The sequence below is a fragment of the Bacidia gigantensis genome, assembly GCF_019456465.1.
Source record: "Bacidia gigantensis strain McMullin 20006 chromosome Unknown contig_180, whole genome shotgun sequence".
NCBI classification, from domain to species: domain Eukaryota; kingdom Fungi; phylum Ascomycota; class Lecanoromycetes; order Lecanorales; family Ramalinaceae; genus Bacidia; species Bacidia gigantensis.
Genome location: NW_025408596.1, coordinates 3,043,733 through 3,061,158, shown reverse-complemented (window position 1 = coordinate 3,061,158; position 17,426 = coordinate 3,043,733). Strand labels below are relative to the sequence as shown.

General features: G+C 50.1%; 7 protein-coding genes across 7 annotated transcripts; 4 read left to right on the top strand and 3 right to left on the bottom strand.

The window, feature by feature from the left end:
* Window positions 1-967: 967 nt before the first annotated feature.
* Window positions 968-2,824, top strand: KY384_003867 (uncharacterized protein; the record flags this gene model as incomplete). The annotated part of the gene is made up of 1 exon (XM_044812376.1): window positions 968-2,824. One exon carries the CDS (start codon window positions 968-970, stop codon window positions 2,822-2,824), a length of 1,857 nt encoding a protein of 618 aa, XP_044671509.1.
* Window positions 2,825-2,888: 64 nt separating this feature from the next.
* KY384_003866 (uncharacterized protein) lies at window positions 2,889-5,488 on the bottom strand (the record flags this gene model as incomplete). The annotated part of the gene is made up of 2 exons (XM_044812375.1): window positions 2,889-5,042; window positions 5,138-5,488. The coding sequence occupies 2 exons, from the start codon at window positions 5,486-5,488 to the stop codon at window positions 2,889-2,891; spliced, it is 2,505 nt and encodes an 834-aa protein (XP_044671508.1).
* A 679-nt stretch (window positions 5,489-6,167) lies between these two features.
* KY384_003865 (uncharacterized protein) lies at window positions 6,168-8,471 on the top strand (the record flags this gene model as incomplete). The annotated part of the gene is made up of 4 exons (XM_044812374.1): window positions 6,168-6,859; window positions 7,231-7,349; window positions 7,410-7,736; window positions 7,789-8,471. 4 exons carry the CDS (start codon window positions 6,168-6,170, stop codon window positions 8,469-8,471), a joined length of 1,821 nt encoding a protein of 606 aa, XP_044671507.1.
* Window positions 8,472-8,487: 16 nt separating this feature from the next.
* Window positions 8,488-10,935, top strand: KY384_003864 (uncharacterized protein; the record flags this gene model as incomplete). The annotated part of the gene is made up of 1 exon (XM_044812373.1): window positions 8,488-10,935. One exon carries the CDS (start codon window positions 8,488-8,490, stop codon window positions 10,933-10,935), a length of 2,448 nt encoding a protein of 815 aa, XP_044671506.1.
* Window positions 10,936-11,445: 510 nt separating this feature from the next.
* KY384_003863 (uncharacterized protein) lies at window positions 11,446-13,043 on the top strand (the record flags this gene model as incomplete). Its single annotated transcript, XM_044812372.1, has 2 exons — window positions 11,446-11,767; window positions 11,815-13,043. The coding sequence occupies 2 exons, from the start codon at window positions 11,446-11,448 to the stop codon at window positions 13,041-13,043; spliced, it is 1,551 nt and encodes a 516-aa protein (XP_044671505.1).
* A 517-nt stretch (window positions 13,044-13,560) lies between these two features.
* On the bottom strand, window positions 13,561-14,574 carry KY384_003862 (uncharacterized protein; the record flags this gene model as incomplete). Its single annotated transcript, XM_044812371.1, has 1 exon — window positions 13,561-14,574. The coding sequence occupies one exon, from the start codon at window positions 14,572-14,574 to the stop codon at window positions 13,561-13,563; it is 1,014 nt and encodes a 337-aa protein (XP_044671504.1).
* A 691-nt stretch (window positions 14,575-15,265) lies between these two features.
* KY384_003861 (uncharacterized protein) lies at window positions 15,266-16,582 on the bottom strand (the record flags this gene model as incomplete). Its single annotated transcript, XM_044812370.1, has 3 exons — window positions 15,266-15,809; window positions 15,864-16,054; window positions 16,109-16,582. The coding sequence occupies 3 exons, from the start codon at window positions 16,580-16,582 to the stop codon at window positions 15,266-15,268; spliced, it is 1,209 nt and encodes a 402-aa protein (XP_044671503.1).
* Between the last annotated feature and the right edge of the window lie 844 nt (window positions 16,583-17,426).

The following is a 17,426-nucleotide window of genomic DNA, read 5'->3' as shown; positions in this document are numbered from 1 at the left end:
GTAAGCCTGCATCATGGCAGGTGTTAATTATGGTGCGAGCTCGATGCATCACATCTTAAAGTGTAAATATCCTTGCTACACAACGAAAAGTTGCGTCTCTCGGTCGTAGCAGGTTCTCGATACCTTTTCATTGTTGTCAAAGCGTACAAAGCTTGTAGATGGGGATTTCACGTCGCGTCTCGAGGTACATGAGATCTAGCTGAGGTGTGAGGATCTCTCGCGTAGCAAGAAAGAGCGACAAAGTAGTCTTGAAGTGATAGCTCATTTTTAATTGAAAGCTCTGTCTAATTCTGTTGCGAAGTAATTGGATCAACAAGGGCTCATTCGTTTCTGATGGCGAACGACAAGCGTTCAATGTATAGCGATTCTTAGATGATATCAGCATGTTAAACATCAATGATCGACATACCTATGGATCATGTTATCTGGGTAATCGTGACTTCAAGATGCCTTAAAAGTGGTAGTGAGGGTGTACATCGAATATCGATCAGCATGCCGTCCTTCAACGATGACAAGCAGCCATTCAGTGACACCAACGAACGAGAAGCATGGTATTTACCTTGCACATAGCTTCAGACACAGAAATACTCCGTTTCGAAAAGAACAATCCACAGTTCTTCATTGTCTCTCCCCCAAATTCCAACGCATTCTCCAATTTTGAGCGCCAAGCCCCAGACTCAAGCTAACACTAGCTCCCGCCGCTACGGCGCTTAGGCAAACCCTCCCCAAGCGCGCCTGTCAGCCCATCATCCATGACCTCACCAAGCTGATGCTGTCTCATCCTTAAACAGAAAACCGCCCATCGCATAGAGTGACAATCACCTGATTCTAAGCTTACTTACCGCCCCAGACCGCCTGCAAACCCACGAACATCAACCGCTGCTCAGCCGAGCCCCGAGGAGTCCCCTCCTCATCCGACAAGCCTGCATCCGACAGACGTCGAGTATCTCACTCTAGCAGTGGTCAGATGACCGACCATCTCCCGTCCTGGAATTCATTACGCGCGACATTCTCCTCTGGGCCAGTGGACTACCGCGATGTTCTCGCTCACCGCTTCCAGGGAGCCGCGAAGCAAGCGTTTGAATCGGGCGAATTTCGGCCGTTCGTGTGGCCGTGGGATTCACTGGGCCCGAATTTGCTGATCCTCTATCTTTTGATTCCGCCTACGGAGTCGAGGCTCGTGCACTGGCTTCGGTGGCCGGTTTTTGCGGTTGTGCTGGTCAAGGCGGTGGATTGTATCCTGTATGCGAGGAGTGAGTGGGTGAGTGTGGGGTATGGAATTGGATTGTTGAACGCGTGGGCGGTGCTTTGGTCGGCTACGCTGATTCTGTTTAATGATGCGAGGAAGGACTTTAGGAGGGTTGAAGGAGTGGTGAGGAGTGAAGTCGGCGGATCTGGCGAGTGCGCATTTTTGGGGCGTCTAGCCAGGAAGGAGGGTTTGAATGACAGCAGTGCATGCGGAGACGATGTGGGAAGGCAAGATACGGATTCCATAGACGTAGACTCGCAATTGCAAAGTAACGATATCATGAACGGGTCTACAGGCAGTTTTGGCGGCAAGTCAGGGCACAGTGGAGAGTCGGCGAGCGTAGCCCACGGCGACGGTAATGATCAGAAGCCCTTAGATGATGGTATCCGAAAGCGTCACGGACTCAAGGACGAAAGTTCTGTCGAAAATCAAGACAAAGAATTATTGAAGCGGAAAGTTGCATCTCATCAAAGCGAAATGAACAAAGAAATCGATGATCACTCCCAACAACCTCAGCAGAAATCAAATCTACAGATAGGTGCGTTTCGATGGCAGCATCTTCCTGCTGACTTCTTTCACCGGCTTGACTGGGTACTCGATCTCATCTCCTCCTTCCGCGGCCCAAGATGGAGCCATCAAATTTCCGGAATGACTCCACCACCACAAGACATTCAATCTCAGCTACAGAACAGCCCATTCGGTCCACCAACCTCATTTTCCACCATAAGTCGCAGACAGCTCCTGCGAAAACGAATACCAGAATTCATCGGCTTGGTGCTACTCCTCGACATCCTCAAGTCTATTTGCATGGAAGATCCATACTTCCTCTCCCTAGGCCCTAACACCCCGTCACCATTTCCACGCCCCCGACTTTCGCGCATACTATTATCGGTTTCCTTCGTGTACGCATCCTTGCAGACTATCTTCCTCCTGGCACCTCTTGTGATGGTCGGTTTGCTCAGTCCAAAGGCAATCGATCAGCACGCGCAACCGTGGCTATACTCACCCTACTTCGGATCCGTACGAGCATTCAGCAAGAAAGGTTTGGCGGGAGCGTGGGGCCAATGGTGGCAGCAGCTCTTTCGCTTTGGGTTTGAACAAGCCGGAGAGGCGGCTGCGCGATTAATTGGGCAAGGTTGGGAGAAGAAGACGAAGAAAGGACAGGCGCTGAGGGTATTCATGGCCTTTGCTTGTAGTGGTGCGTTGCATGCTTGTGCTAGCTATACGTCACTTGGACCGACCAAGCCGCTGAATTCGATGTTGTTCTTTCTCCTACAGATCCTTGGAGTGATGGGACAAAGAGCTATGAGTATCTGGTTGAAGACATTAGGTATGACTCAGAAGTTGCCATGGTGGTCGCGAGAAGCTGGAAATGCAGTATTCGTGGCAACGTGGTTTTACATTACCGGACCGCTGGTTGCTGATGATTTTGCAGCAGTCGGCATTTGGTTGTACGAGCCTGTTCCCGTAAGCCTCGTCAGGGGGCTGCGGGGAAAAGGATGGTGGTTCTGGGGTGGAAGTTGGATTAGATTCCATAGAGCGGACAAATGGTGGCAGAGTGGGTTAGCTTTCTGAGCCATGACATCTTACAAGAGTCTGGTTATGCCATTCCAAGAGGTCTTGTGGTGCACAGGTACCATCAAGGCGCGTCTAGGCTGTTGTTTTTCTCTTCGACTTGCTGCTGATCATCTTCGCCGGACTCCTCGTCATCCTCGCCCTCGTCATCGGTGAGTTCCATTCCAGTGTCGAGAGGAGGGATTTCGCTATCGTCACTATCACTCATGTCATCCCTCGGAGCATTTTCTTGCATCTTTGAAAGAGATTCAGCTATGCTAGGCTCTTCTGGTAGCGAAATGTCTTTTTGTGTAACTCTCGAAGTTTCATGATAATTCATGATGTCAGCAGTCGTGTTGCCATTAGTATCAGGATTTTCTTTGGGTTGAGATCGAAGATGATCTGACCCATGGTGACGTTGTCTCTTAGCAGCCTCAGTCCGAGGGAAGTCATGCATGTTATCGACGAGGCTAGCGTCCCCATCCATGCTCCGGTCACGTTTCCCAGTGACATACGAAATGAAGGGTGTTTCTGCAACCGGATCTTCCGCGATTGATGGTGCAGCGGCTGGCATATTCTCTCCAGAATTAGGCTGCAGAATATTAGGGCTGGATTCACGAGTATCAACATGTCTTAAGCTAGGCACGTCGCCATTAGAGTTCATTGGAATATCTGGGAAGTTTGATCTTTGTGTTCCTGAGTCGTCTTCATGTTCTTCACTGTCTTGAGACATCTCATCGAAATCAGTGCTGCCTGTTGCGCTAGTGTGGTGGATTATAGGCATTTGAGGGTGAATTATTGTATCAACACGAGAAGACATTGGAAATCGATGTGCAACCAACGGTAGGATACTTAGAATTGCTCCATTTTTCCCATTCTGTGTTGCTGGATTAATTGTACTCGCTAACATCGCATTCTTGCACCCTGCCAGTACTATTGTGCGGTCGATCTGTGCACGCAATTGTGTATCTAGCCAATGAACAGGCGTTCTCCGTAGCACGGCAGTCACCAAGTTTTCGGCAGCTTCCTGGACTTTTGCAGACGTATGGGTTATATGATGAAGTCCATTCGGCGCGACCGTCGATCCTTGATGTGATTGGTTCAAAGAAGCGCCACCCGCACCGTTTTGCACCGTCACATTCGCCTCTGAGTGAGCTGGGGGGAGAAGATCTTCGCAGCACGAATGAAGTAGACCAGAGAGAGCTTGGAAGTTAGATTTTGCAATGGATGCCCCGAGAAGAGACACCACATCGGCCACGGCATTGTAGCTTGACAGTCGCAGTTCGGGATCAGACTGCTCCTCTTGGAAGATCCAGAGGATCTGAGTCAAGATAGTCTGCGCCACTGGCAGGCACTGATGTTGCAGTCTAGTAACAAAAGTAGAAAGTGCATTGATTGTCGATATGTGTAGACTCGGTAGCGACATGAACAAGCTTTCACGTTCGTCTCTGCTAATCTCTGTCCTTACTCGTCTGTCTTTGTCACTGCGAGGCGCAGTCATTGAGGTCACCCGATCTAAGACACCCAAAATATCACTGACGAGAATATTGACGGTTGTGGATGTAGATGTGGAGAGAAATGATTGGATTAGGAGTATCAATCCATTCAGCCGCGCTATGCCTGCATTGATTCCAGCCCACCCGAGAAGTGGAAGAGGTTCGGGACTCTCATCTGCTACTTCCTGGTTGAGCGAAGCCACATTTCGACTACTGCTAGAATTGCCGCGCCCCTGCTGTCCGTCTTCAACTAGTGCACGAAAGACTAAGTCTGCCGTACGATGCAAAGATAACATCGTCTGGCGCAGTGCGGACGTCCATGCTTCTCCACATGCATTCCTTGGTGCCGTCAAATGGAGTAATACAAAAAGGCGCCGAGCATTGGCAGATAGCGATGACTGGCTCAAAACATTGTTATGCCTAGAGAAATCCTTTGGAATAGTTGGTGCAAGGAGGGGTCCCACCAAAGTCTGGATCTGTGGTGAGAATGGGCGAAACACGGCCGGATGATGCGAAATGAGCTGCACGAAAGCTTGTAGGACGGTGTTGATCAACCCTCCACCAGCGTCGTAATATGAGACATTGACACCGGGAACTTTGGTCAGGCTTATACAAGCCGCAATAAAATCTGGCAGAGAAGGTGTTGTCAGCTCTCGAATAAGGGTCGCTTGTCCCTGGGTGAGTAGAAATATCCTAGTTAATGTGATAATTGTAAGTTTCTTGGTGCTCTTCGGTCCTGGCCTCTATAAAGTGCGTCAGCAAAACTTCCAAATATGTCGGCTTGACCCTATGAACAGAGCTTCTAGTGTATGCCTCAGGAAGACGTAGACCGGCTTACCTTGAACAAGACAAGTAGATGCCGTACCCACGGAATCGTCTCATGCAAGACATCGTGACCGGCGGCTTCGACCAGGGTCTTGATCAGCACAATCGCCGTGAACTTGCCGTTGTTGGTTTTGCCTTGAAGGAAGGCCGAGACTTGAGTTTTGAATTGATGGATCAGGACTGTTTCCTCGGCATTGTTTCGAGTGCTAGCCTCAGGCAAGGCAGACCTAGGTGTGCTACATTCCCTAACGTATCCGGCCAAAATCGGAACGACGTGGGGGAGCTGCCAATCAGGTGTACTTGCAAGCCGGTGTGTAAGCAAACGGAGTGGGATGAAACTCGAGGGTCTCCACGAGTCAGTCATGCCTTGGTGTGCCAGACTAAGCGAGCCACTTGATTCAGATGCGGTCCAGGAAACGGTCTTGTGGTGTCTGCCAACAGTCTGACCATCAGTCAAGACGGCCAACACGGGCTGCAGTCGGAGAAAAGATGAGTGCGCCTGAGGCTGGCACAAGACGCATGGCGGCGCAGGGGTTGATAGGGTTGATAGGGTTGTGCTGGAGAAATCGAAGATCGTCCCGGAATATTGATTTTAAAGTTTCGATACACACGGTAACCGCGGCTATCCTTTTACGCGCCTAGACACCGTATTTTGAGTATTTTTAGTTAAGGGCAGCGATCTCTCCCTCACCATGTTTCGTTTCTCGCATGCGACTGCATCCCACGAACATTGGAGCGCACCAATACATCGCGGAGTCTCATCGCCCGACACTCATGCATCCCTCTTGCTTTTCGGATCACAGCCGAAACTGCTGCCGTTGCTTGCTAAGCCTGGACTGATAGCCACAGATTACGTAGCTCAATTGCCGTCGCCCGCTTCCTGCTTACAACAAAAGCTTTACGGCGCTTCCATTTTCCTGCCTGCATCCGCGCATGCGTTTCTCTCTTTCCCATGATAATAATCTCACTCTCGACTCATCGAATGTACCTTGTCAGCTGAAGAAACAGCAGCTGAACATGCGGCAAATCATCTTCTTATCGCTATGCCTATTTCCTCATTTGCATTCATCATAGCAACTCTGATGGTTTATGTAACAGCAGTACCGTATTTCAAACCCTGGCTGGAAACGCGTCAGGCAATAGGAGGAAGTCCCACGCTTGGCCCATACGCGGATCTCACCTATCCACCAGATCACGATGCGAGCGTTTGCCCAGCGACTCCAGTCAATCTGTGGGCCAACGGCGCGCTCGCAGCTCCTGCAAAGGCATCAAGACGCCGACGTTCGCTTCATCATCAATTCAAGATCCCTGCGAAAGGAAATGGCTTGCATCGCAGAGTTGCGCCCAATGGGACTTGCTCTACGATTGCTCAATTCACATTCAGCGACTGGGAGGGCGGTGCTGATACCAATACCCCAACGGTCCCAATTGCTGCAGGAGTCACATACTTCTTCAGCATGTCAGCCAACGTCGCCATCACCTCAGTCATAGCTTGGACGGCCGCGCCCAACAGTAATCATTATGATAAGCTAGGCTACAGCCAGCCTAAGAACAAGACAGTCACCATGACACTCAACCCTACAAAAGCCGTCAATTTGCATTTCGAGATTTACTTTCAGTATGGACATCCGAATGGTCTCGTAGCATTGTTCTCAAATCAGCCACCACCCCCAGTGGCAGTTTCACGACGGACGTTAGGACCGTTGGGGAAGAAGAAGAAGATCTACAAAGCAAAGTGAGGTACTAATTTTCATGGAATCTTCTTATTGGCGGCATTTTGCAAGCCATTGTCTGTATAAGCATAGCGCTGGTAAGACCCGAGTCGTTGGTAGACTCCTGATGACGATTGCGCAGCACTGCTGCATGTATGTATATAGTGGATAGGCAGACATTATTCACCAGACTGGCTGGGCAACCTTTTTGGCCCCCAGGATTTATCTTACTAGCGTGCATGAAAAATACCGGTGTCTTTCATTCCAACAGCCACCAACTTCCCGTCGCGCATTCTGTCTACAACAATAACGATAGTAGCACCCATGGCGACATGCTAAGCGTGAGTTGCCGATATGTAGATGATCGCTACAGCTGACCAATTTGGAAGCATAGGGAGTCGGGGAAGGCTACGCATTACGCTGAACTTCTTGACGCTGCTCGTTGCAATGGCCGTTGGTCGGAGATCCCTGAACTCACAAGAAAGGTCGCAAAACACGCACCACAGCGCAGATGTGAGCTCATACAACCATTAATACTTGTTATACACAACTCTAGCGCTAATGATTGTCAAGGCTTGGTGCTCACGTCCCAGACGGAATACCGCGTCTCCTCCTTCAATCCTAAACGTCCTGCGGTAGCGAGCTCCGGGAATACGAACGCTTTACATGAAGCGAAAGCTGTATTGAAAGATGCCTCAGAAAAGGAGAATGAATGGCGAGAAGATGCATTCCAGGCAAGGGTCTGCGCAGCATGGATAGACATATCCCTCGATGATCATCAAGCTGTCCTTGCAGTCCTACCTCAAGATTTGGACACACTCCTAAAAGCATTATCAGAGGATGGAAAATTCGCACAGAAAATCACGTATGTCTGCGTTGTTCGGGCAGCCTTCTTCCGAGGTAAAGTACGGTCCTCAACCCAGCTTGCGTTTGGCTGTGCTTACCACGGCAGGTCTCGCACTTGAGACTAAGAGCAGAAAGAAAGATGCTGTCCAGAGCTACGAAAACATATTGCCCTATGTATTAAGCGTTGATTCAAGCGTGAGTCTGGCACCAGAGTGGCAATGTTGGAGCGAAAGGCTGTTAGCTCGATATTGTACATTATCTAGCAGCTACGTGTCGCAGAATGCACACAATTCGCAAGATCTGTTAGCAGAAGGATCTCTCTTCAAGCCGACAGCCATTCTTAAGCCATATCGAGCATGGTCACAATTCTGGGACTCTCGGCCGGCTCCAGCTGGTGGGCAAGAAGTGTCTCACGAGCGAACATTGATATGGAAAGGCTACTACGAGACATTGTCAATACTCGTACGATCACATGTTGCTGCGTCAGTCTTTGATTCTCGATTGCAGCCTGCCATAGAGCTGAAGCGTATCGAGGCAATCTATCAGACTATGTTGCTTAATGAGAGACAATTTCCTAGTGCGGATGAGGTGACTCCAGAAATCGAGTCTTGGGCTGATCACGTGATGAGGAATTGGAGAACCTTGCTTGGTTCAGCATGGACGAACGAGGATCTTCGTCCTGGAGGATCAATAGTCCTTGGCAAAGGTATTCTTGATGTAAGTAAGCCGCCGGCTAGCTCTGCGAATGTTTTTCCCCAAGAAAAAGAATCGCGATTAACGAAACAATGACCAGACGCTTTACAAGATGGCAAGCCGCAGCTTCCACTCTACCAAAATATTGAGGTACCTTTTTATCGTACACGCAGCTCTATCTGAGTTTGCGCTAGCGAGCAAAGCTCTTAATTCGTATCTTGAGATTATCAAAAAGGGCAAAGCAAAGCAAAAGAAATCAGGGGAGCGTAATATTAGCCTTGATGATGACGCCACAGCACTTTGTACGATAGTGTGCGGAGTCGAAATGCTATGTACGTATGGCAAAAGAAAAGACGTCGAGCAGGCTCAGGACTTGGTACATTTGATTGAAGACTGGCTCGTAAGTGCACAATCAGATGAGGACATTCAGGTTGAAAGTAGCGCTGAGGACACGCCTGTGGATTTGGTTGATAAGCCTAAAAGAGCCAGTTTGTCAATACCTACGAAGATCATGGCGCGAGCCTACGCTGCAATTGGCTTGAGCAGACGATGCTGGGCATTACTGACGTACGACTCAATCTCGCGGGCAAAACTGCAAGAGTCAGCAATATCAGCATACAGGTCAGCTCTCAGGTCAGAATATGGTGACGAGGACAATGTCGAGCATCTATACTCGCTTGCTTATGTTCTTGCGCAAACGCGTAAATTAGAAGATGCCATGATCACTGTAAAGCAAGCAATCACTATTGGCAAGCATCTCGATCTCGGCATGTCAAAACCCGCAATGGTTGATGGCACATCTTCCGAGGGAGACTCGGACTTCCCAAATCGTGTTACTCTACTCAAATGTTGGCACCTCGTTGCTCTCCTGCTAAGTGCGCGACAAGACTTTTCAACAGCAGTGACCTCTTGTGAGGCCGCGGTAGATCCGTACGGTGGCAAAAAAGTGCTCTCCGGAGACTTGAGGTCGCTTGACTTGCCACCTGACTTGGGATTTGTGGAGAAACGAAATATAATCGAACTCAAAATGACTCACATCGCCCTGCTAGAAGTTATGGGTGAATCCGAATCCTTTGTCAACAAGGTAACTGAGCTGCTGGGACTGTACTCTAGGCTCTTCAAATTAAACGACGATGTGAATTTGCTGAAGCCAGAAACAAGAGATTCCTCACCAGCCCCAAGCACAACTGGGACACGAAGAAGTTTCCGACAAAGCATACTGCATTTGCCGAAGAATCCACTCCGACATCGACTTGCCGACAATGAGTCCGTGACTAGCTCTGTAGGATCATCCAAACCCATAGCAAATGGCGACGCCAAACCTGCTATTGCCATTACGACCGACGACACCATCGTTCTACCTCAGAATCCAAAGCACCATCAAGGTTTTCTCGGGCGACATGAATCGAACAAGTTGAAAAAACGACCTAGTCGAAGGAGTCTCAACAGCGTGCGTAAAAGCCGTGCAAGCAGTCCATCAATGCCGCCACCCGCGAAGTCACATGACACAAAACATTTGAATCTTCCCATCAACCCAGATCAGGACCAGTCTATGCAATCCGACTCCCAGGATCCATCGATCCAAGGAAGTGATGTTGAAACCACGCAGTATTCACCTGATCAAATTGGGGTAGCAATGTCGCACAATCAGCAGTCCAAAGACTCAGCTCCAATAGCGAGTGCTGACCATTCCCATCCATTGTACACAATTCCGTCAGCCGCGGAAAATATGAATAAGACAAACCCCAACTCCAATCCAATCTTGCCCAACCCACCCTCTTCCTCGGGGTCTAGGCCTACTACTAGCTTGATGCCTCTGATCGAGATCCCAGAACCTCATTACACTCCTAGTATACAAGCTCGTCAAGCACGGGCTTTGCTTTGCAGGATATGGCTGTTCATGTCCGGGGTTTATCGTCGAGCATCGATGTATCAAGAGTGTCAAAAGGCCATCAATGAGGCTAGAGAGCAAGTCAAGGCAGTTGAGAAGTCAATAGCAGAAAATGAAGGTATGAGCGCAGAGACATATACCAGCCCAGGCTACGGCGGATACAAGTCTTGCGGGCAGCTCTGGGGCGACGTATGCGCCGAACAAGGGGCGCTTTGGGAGGCTCAGGACAATACCGCAAAAGCGGTTGACAGCTACGAGATGGCCTTGAGTAATGATGGAGACCACCTTGTTGCTACAGCCAGCCTCTCGAATATTCTGCTCGACCAATATGCTACTCCTCCAAACAAGCCGGCGAAACCGAAAGGACTGGAACCACCCCCCGTCATACCGACCCTTGGGTCTCTTCCATACACGACGGCACCAGACACTAGTGTAAATATAGACACGTCAGAAGATACGCTTAACCGGCTGGCGGCGCGCGATCGAGCATATGGAATGCTCTCCATGTTGACCAAATCGGGCCAGGGATGGGACAGCACCGACGCCTGGTTCGCAATGGCTCGTGTGCATGAAGAGAGTGGACAAGCGGAGAAGGCTCAGCAAACATACTGGTGGGTTATTGAGTTGGAGGAAGCGAAAGGAGTACGATCATGGGATGTCATTGCATAAAAGCATTCTTGTCTTGATGTCTGTGGACGTGTAATATCCACGTCGCCTTAGGGTGTATGATAGAGGCGGTCAGAAAAGAACTACGTCGATTGAATGAATTGATGTTCGAATCATTCTCTCCAAGTCCTCGTCTTGCAAGAATGTTCAGGTACAGAAAGTCAATCATCCGGTCACCGGCTGTGGTGGGATGATGCTTGGCTGAAGAAGCGTAATCCGCAATCGGCAGAGCGCTAATTGGTCACAAATGGTGGTCAGCATTCCGTAAGCGGTTAGTGGGCGCATCTGTCATCCGATGGGGTGCATAAGTAATGCAAATCAATGCATAAGGGTGCATAAGTGGCTTCGATTTATGGGGTCGGTGCACAATTGGAAGTTACGCCATCACCTGAAAAAGAAGGAGAGGGCGGTGTGTGAACTGTTCGTAAAGGCTGACTCTTCTGCTTCCCCTTCTCCATCTTTCCCAACCCTTCTTTCATTCATTCCCTCAGACCATTCAACTGGCCTACCATCATGGACGCTCTGCTACGACAATCGCGCTCAATGTGCCCCTTCCTTAACAAAACCTCGCCCGCCACGCTGCGATCACTGTCTACGGCAACCACTCCCCATCATGCCTCACCTGGTGGTGGGACTATCTCCAACCTACAGGTCCTCGCCCGCCGTTGCCCTATCATGGGCAAGGCTATGGCTGTTCAGGCAAGCAAAGCTGGTGGCCACGCGTTGAATGGTGTCTTTGGGGGAACAAAGGCGTACAGTGGAAAAGCAAAGATGCACACTACGAGGCCCCACTACGCAAGCGTTGCTCAAGAAATGTTGAAACGCAACGAGCAGGGTAGGTTCCCAGTGGATTTCGCATCAATGGCTCCTGACATACATCAGTACCTGTGTCCGACGCTGTGAAGCCTGCACTTCGCGCTCAAGACGTCGCCATTCCTGGCCCCAAGCCTGCTGCTCCTACTACCAGTAAATTCAACTACGAGGGTTTCTACCAGAATGAGTTGGATAAGAAACACAAAGATAGATCATATCGCTACTTTAACAACATTAACCGCCTTGCTCGTGAGTTCCCACAGGCGCATATGTCAGACAAGGAGAAGCGGGTGACTGTCTGGTGCTCTAATGACTATCTGGGTATGGGACGTAATCCGGAGGTGCTGAAGACAATGCATGAAACTCTAGACACCTATGGCTCCGGTGCTGGTGGCACTCGCAACATCTCTGGACATAATCAGCATGCTGTGGCGCTTGAGTCTACAATCGCCAATTTGCACGCACAAGAATCTGCTTTGGTGTTCTCGTCCTGCTATGTTGCCAATGACGCTACTCTAGCGACTTTGGGCTCTAAGCTTCCGGACTGCGTCATCCTGAGTGACAGCATGAACCACGCCTCAATGATTCAGGGCATCCGCCACAGCGGTGCGAAGAAAATGGTCTTCAAACATAATGACCTGCACGATCTTGAGACAAAACTCGCCTCTCTGCCCCCCAACGTCCCTAAAATCATCGCCTTTGAATCCGTCTATAGCATGTGCGGCTCCATAGGACCTATCGCCGAAATCTGCGACTTGGCCGACAAATATGGCGCCCTAACCTTTCTCGACGAAGTCCATGCAGTCGGCATGTATGGGCCAAACGGTGCCGGCGTAGCCGAACACCTCGACTTTGAAGCTCACGCCCAGGGCAAACCAGAAAACACAATCATGTCCCGCATCGACATTATCACCGGCACCCTTGGAAAAGCCTACGGCTGCGTAGGCGGTTACATCGCCGGTAGCGCCGCCATGGTCGACACCATCCGCTCCCTCGCACCGGGCTTCATCTTCACGACTTCCCTACCCCCAGCAACCATGGCCGGCGCAAAGACCGCCATCGAGTATCAGAAGCGCCACTCGGAGGACAGAAGGCTGCAACAACTCCACACTCGCGCCACACGCGCCGCGCTCGTCGAGCAGGGCATCCCTGTGATGCCGAATCCAAGCCATATCATCCCTGTCCTCGTTGGCAACGCCGAAGTCGCGAAACAAGCTAGTGATTTGTTGTTGAAGAATCATGGGATCTATGTGCAAGCGATTAATTATCCGACTGTGCCGAAGGGGAGGAGAGATTGAGATTCACGCCTACGCCGGGGCATGTAGGGAAGTATCAGAGGGAGTTGGTAGGGGCGCTGGTGGATGTTTGGGAGAAGCTTGGCATAAAGAAGACGGAGGATTGGAGAGCTGACGGGGGGTTTGTTGGGGTGGGTGTTGAAGGGCAAGAGGAGATCGAGACGCTTTGGACGGATGAGCAGTTGGGGTTGAAGGATGTGGTGGGGAGGAGGGAGGTGGAGGTGCATGAGGAGAGGAAGGAGATTGAGGGGGCAATTGATGAGGTGGGGATGGGGCCGAAGATGGTGGCTGCTGCTGCTTGAGAAAAGAGCTATAGCGAAATTGCGGATGTCGTTGGAAATAGCATCGAAATTGGGTTTATCAAAATATTGTGCCATCTTCACAAGAATAAGTTACCATCCACATTTCTCATTCAAGGTATCACTTTTGTTTGTCCACCAGCGCCTCGCTAGAATGATTATCAGTCGTCAAATCCATACCACCTTTCGCAACATCCACTCTCATGCTCTTCCCGACCAATCTATCTCCCCATCCCTCTCCTCCCCCCACCAATTTTCACACCCGGAAAAGTCAAAGGCACCTTTAACTTCACCAACCTCCTCAATCCCCCTTCCGCTCTACTCAGCTTCCGCCCCTCCATCTCACTCTTTCCCATCGCCTTAACCTCACACCCCAGCTCCTTAAACATCGTCCCAATCGTCGGCGCATCCATCACTAAATCCTTCTGCAATAGCCACGTATCCACCACAAACGGCGGGGTCGCCACATGCAAGCTCAGCGCTAGGATATGCGTGACCAAAAGATCGAGATGCCATTTCGTCACATTACCCCCACATCCGGCGGCGTTCTCCGTGAAGCGTATTGCGGTAGCGTCGACGAGAGGGCCGGTGTACGCTTCGAGCAGGGGTTTCATGACGTTGGTATCGAGGCGGGGGAGACGTTTCGGCGCGTGCGGTTTTGCGGGTCTGCCTGGGGGAGGCGTGATGATGATTTTGTAGAGCTCGATTAGGAGGAGGGTGTATTTCAGGAGGCGGCAGGCGCGGATGTCGCGAGCTTGGGCGGCTTTTACGAGGAGGGGGCCGAGGAAGTGGCTGTTTATCTGGACGGAGGCGGAGGCGGCGACGGAGTCGAGGAGAGATTGAATGCGGATGTTGGAGAGGTTGTCGGTGTTGCCTACGAGGGTGCTAATGGGATAGGCCTCTGATGGGGAGGAGGCGGAGAGGTTGGGTTTGGGGATTGATTTGGAGGACGCTGCTTCTTCTGCTGTTTTGGCTCGGGAGGGGTTGGAGGTGGGCATGGTGGATAGGACGGCCGAGGCGAGAGGATCGAGGGGCTGGTTTGGTCTGATGGATTTGGAGGGTGAGATGGCGTTCTCGGTCTGATCTTGAAGCCTTTTCCGAGCCTTCTTCGTGCCGAAGGCTTCAGCGAGAGCGCGACGGTCTGATGGGGGTAGAGGTTCTGAGTCTGAGTCCGAGTTGGAGGTGTTTCTGGTTGGTAGGCGTCGCTTGGTTTTGAGGGTGGTGCGCACAGTCATGTGGCTTGCAGGGACAATCTTGAGAGAGGTTGCGTGCGGGTTGTAGATCCCAATATAATGTTTGAGGTTCTCGCTGGAGGGAGACGAGGGGTTTGTGTGAGCGACATAGTCAAGGGCTGGGTGCGCTTCGGAATGAAGGAGAAGGTCATTGGAGCTTGAATCTGATTTGCGGTAGGGTTTGAAAGACGAGGCATTAGAAAGGCATAAGCCGGGAGCAGAAGCTGGGCAATGGTAAGCTCTTGATGGTCGCTGTGGGAGATGTTATGGGACCTAGAATTGGCTTCCACAGCGGTTCGTCTTCGAGGAGTGATATTCGTACGGCATCTTTCGAAGAACGAACTGCTACTCGTTTCGTTGGGCTTTCATTGCGTTCGTGGGAATGTCTCTTCCGCTTTCTCTCTGACATTGTGGAATTGCAGGCGAAGACGAAATTGTCAAATGGCATTTCTATTGAGCTTTTCAGATACTGAGCTAGACTATCCCAGGTTAGATCATCGGCTTTAAGCCTATCTTGCGGACTTAGTTGATCTCCAAAAGTGTATATTTGAAAGCTTCAAGAACTAAGATTTCCTCAATCGGCGATCAAATTGGTATCTCGCACCACTTTTCAGAGTATATCTGGACTCATCCTACCGTCCCTAGTTTCCAATCCACGAGCGTAAAGCCAATCAAGTGCTCAAGATTGCTTGACCTAAGAATCGAGATCCCCAGCTTGAATGGCCCAGACGTCATTTTGGAGCTCAAGAACGTTTTCCGGCCACTTGGAGAATATTTCCATAAGCCTTGTCCGTTGAAACATCTCGGTGGTAGAGTATCTTTCGCCTGGGTTCCGTTCCAGCATGTATAGAAGACAGTCGTAGACCAATTCCAGTACAGTATAATTATCTGGATCGGCTATGTGCTCCTCCCAAGCACCGTCCACGAGTTTAGGACTCCTCTGCCATGCTAACATCGTATCCACTATCAGCTGGCAGTATTCTGGTCCATTGATGATGGTGGGTGTCTCGGGACTAAAGCCTGCTAGATCTGAGATGACCAGGCCAAGGGCCCAGACATCCACGACGGGTCTATTTTTTGCGTCGTCCGGTCCATCCCACTGCTCAGGAGCTCTGTATCGCACAGATCCTTCTGGTGGTGTTGAAAAGCTTTGACCGTGCTTTGCTAGGCTGAAGCCACCAATCTTCACACGTGCTCGGTTTCCGCTGTCGACGAGGATGTTGTGGGGGTTGATGTTCCTATTACAACAATCAGCACTGAAACACTAGTCATGACAGCAGAAGTGGTCTTACCTGTGGACAATGTCATTTCCATGAAGGTACTTTAAACCTTCTAGGCACTGCTGAAGAATGGCTGATGTCTCCCAGTAAGTATAGGCTTTTGTCTTCTGTTGTTCAGCTACGGTTCCGCCTTCCATCAAAGGCATGATCAAGTGATGGAATCCATCAAGGCAAGAATTATGTCTATACTGGATGATTTTCTCCTGCGACGGATCGTCAGCCATTTTCCCTGTTGATATCACTGCAGTGCGACTTACGTGGTTGCAGTAGTTCTTGAGCATGGAGATCTCCCGCTTACAGGCGATATCATACGACTCGGCCCCTCTAAGAACCTGATGAAAAAACTTGCAGGCATAAATTGCTCCTGTCGACACATTCTTTACGAGACGGACTATGCCATATTTGCCTCGACCAAGAGTCGCGAACGTTTCAAAGCCAGGACCAACTATTCTTGGTTGTGCTTGGGTGAGCACCTGCGTTGCTAGCGTAGTCCGCAAGCCCATCGGTAAGCCAAGTTCCATGTCTGATATGTATTCGCTACAACGACTCGCCCATTCTTCATTTGTCGTCCCACGATCTGGAAGGACAAAGTTGAATTCAAAAAGACCTTGGTCAAGCTTCACGTTCGTTTTCGTGATCTCCGGGAAAAGAGCCCATCGAAAATCACGCCCGCGTTCAACAGTCTTATGTTCGTAAGTCACCGCAATGGCACTGTTGTTTTTTGAGTCCATGACTATCAATCCTGTATCTGTGACCCCGACGTGGAATGCTACATTGCTGATTGTCGAACCTGTGGACGCTGACACCCGGGGGTATTAGTTTCAATTCTTTCGGGGACAGGAGTGATACTCATTTGATAGCCTTAGAGTCAGAGTCTATCACATAGAAAAGGGGGCTGTCTACCGATTGTAACGTCGCACCTACCGAAAGAGTTTTGGTCAGCGGAAGAGCGCACGCAAACAAAAAAGGACGTACACATTCGAGTCTGCTCCAAAGACCCAGCCATTACACTTCTGTTTCGGAGAGATACTGAGATCCAATTGGATAAAGCCATGAGGGTCAGCAATGCCTGACTTATAATGAATCGTATTCTCGTTTCTCCTGAATGCCGCTATGGCATTGTCGCTGACCGGCTGCAGAAGAACCACGATAGATTCTTTGGCTGTCGTCATGTTACTGTGTGAAAGCTTCAAATCGATTGACAAGTCACGGTCAGAAGAGATAAGGTTGACTAAAGAATAATTTGAGTCTTGAGAGATGTAGGTTGGGAAGGAAGAATTGAAAGTTGATATCTTTTGTTCCATTTGCCCCTTTGCCACAACACATTCACAGTGCGGGGTGTGTTGATGTGAATCACGTCGTACAACGTGTCATGACACACGTGACGAAATACTCTGAGTGGTCAGTGTTACTGACTAGTGTTTACCTATTTTTCAGAGGCAAATTCCTCATCTTCCATACACTTCGCTTTTCTACCAACTACCTGATCTTCTTGAACTACTTCATTGATACCATCGAGCACAAGTCGTGATGGAGAGTGAACAAAGCCTGAGTGATGCGCAACTGCAAAACGAC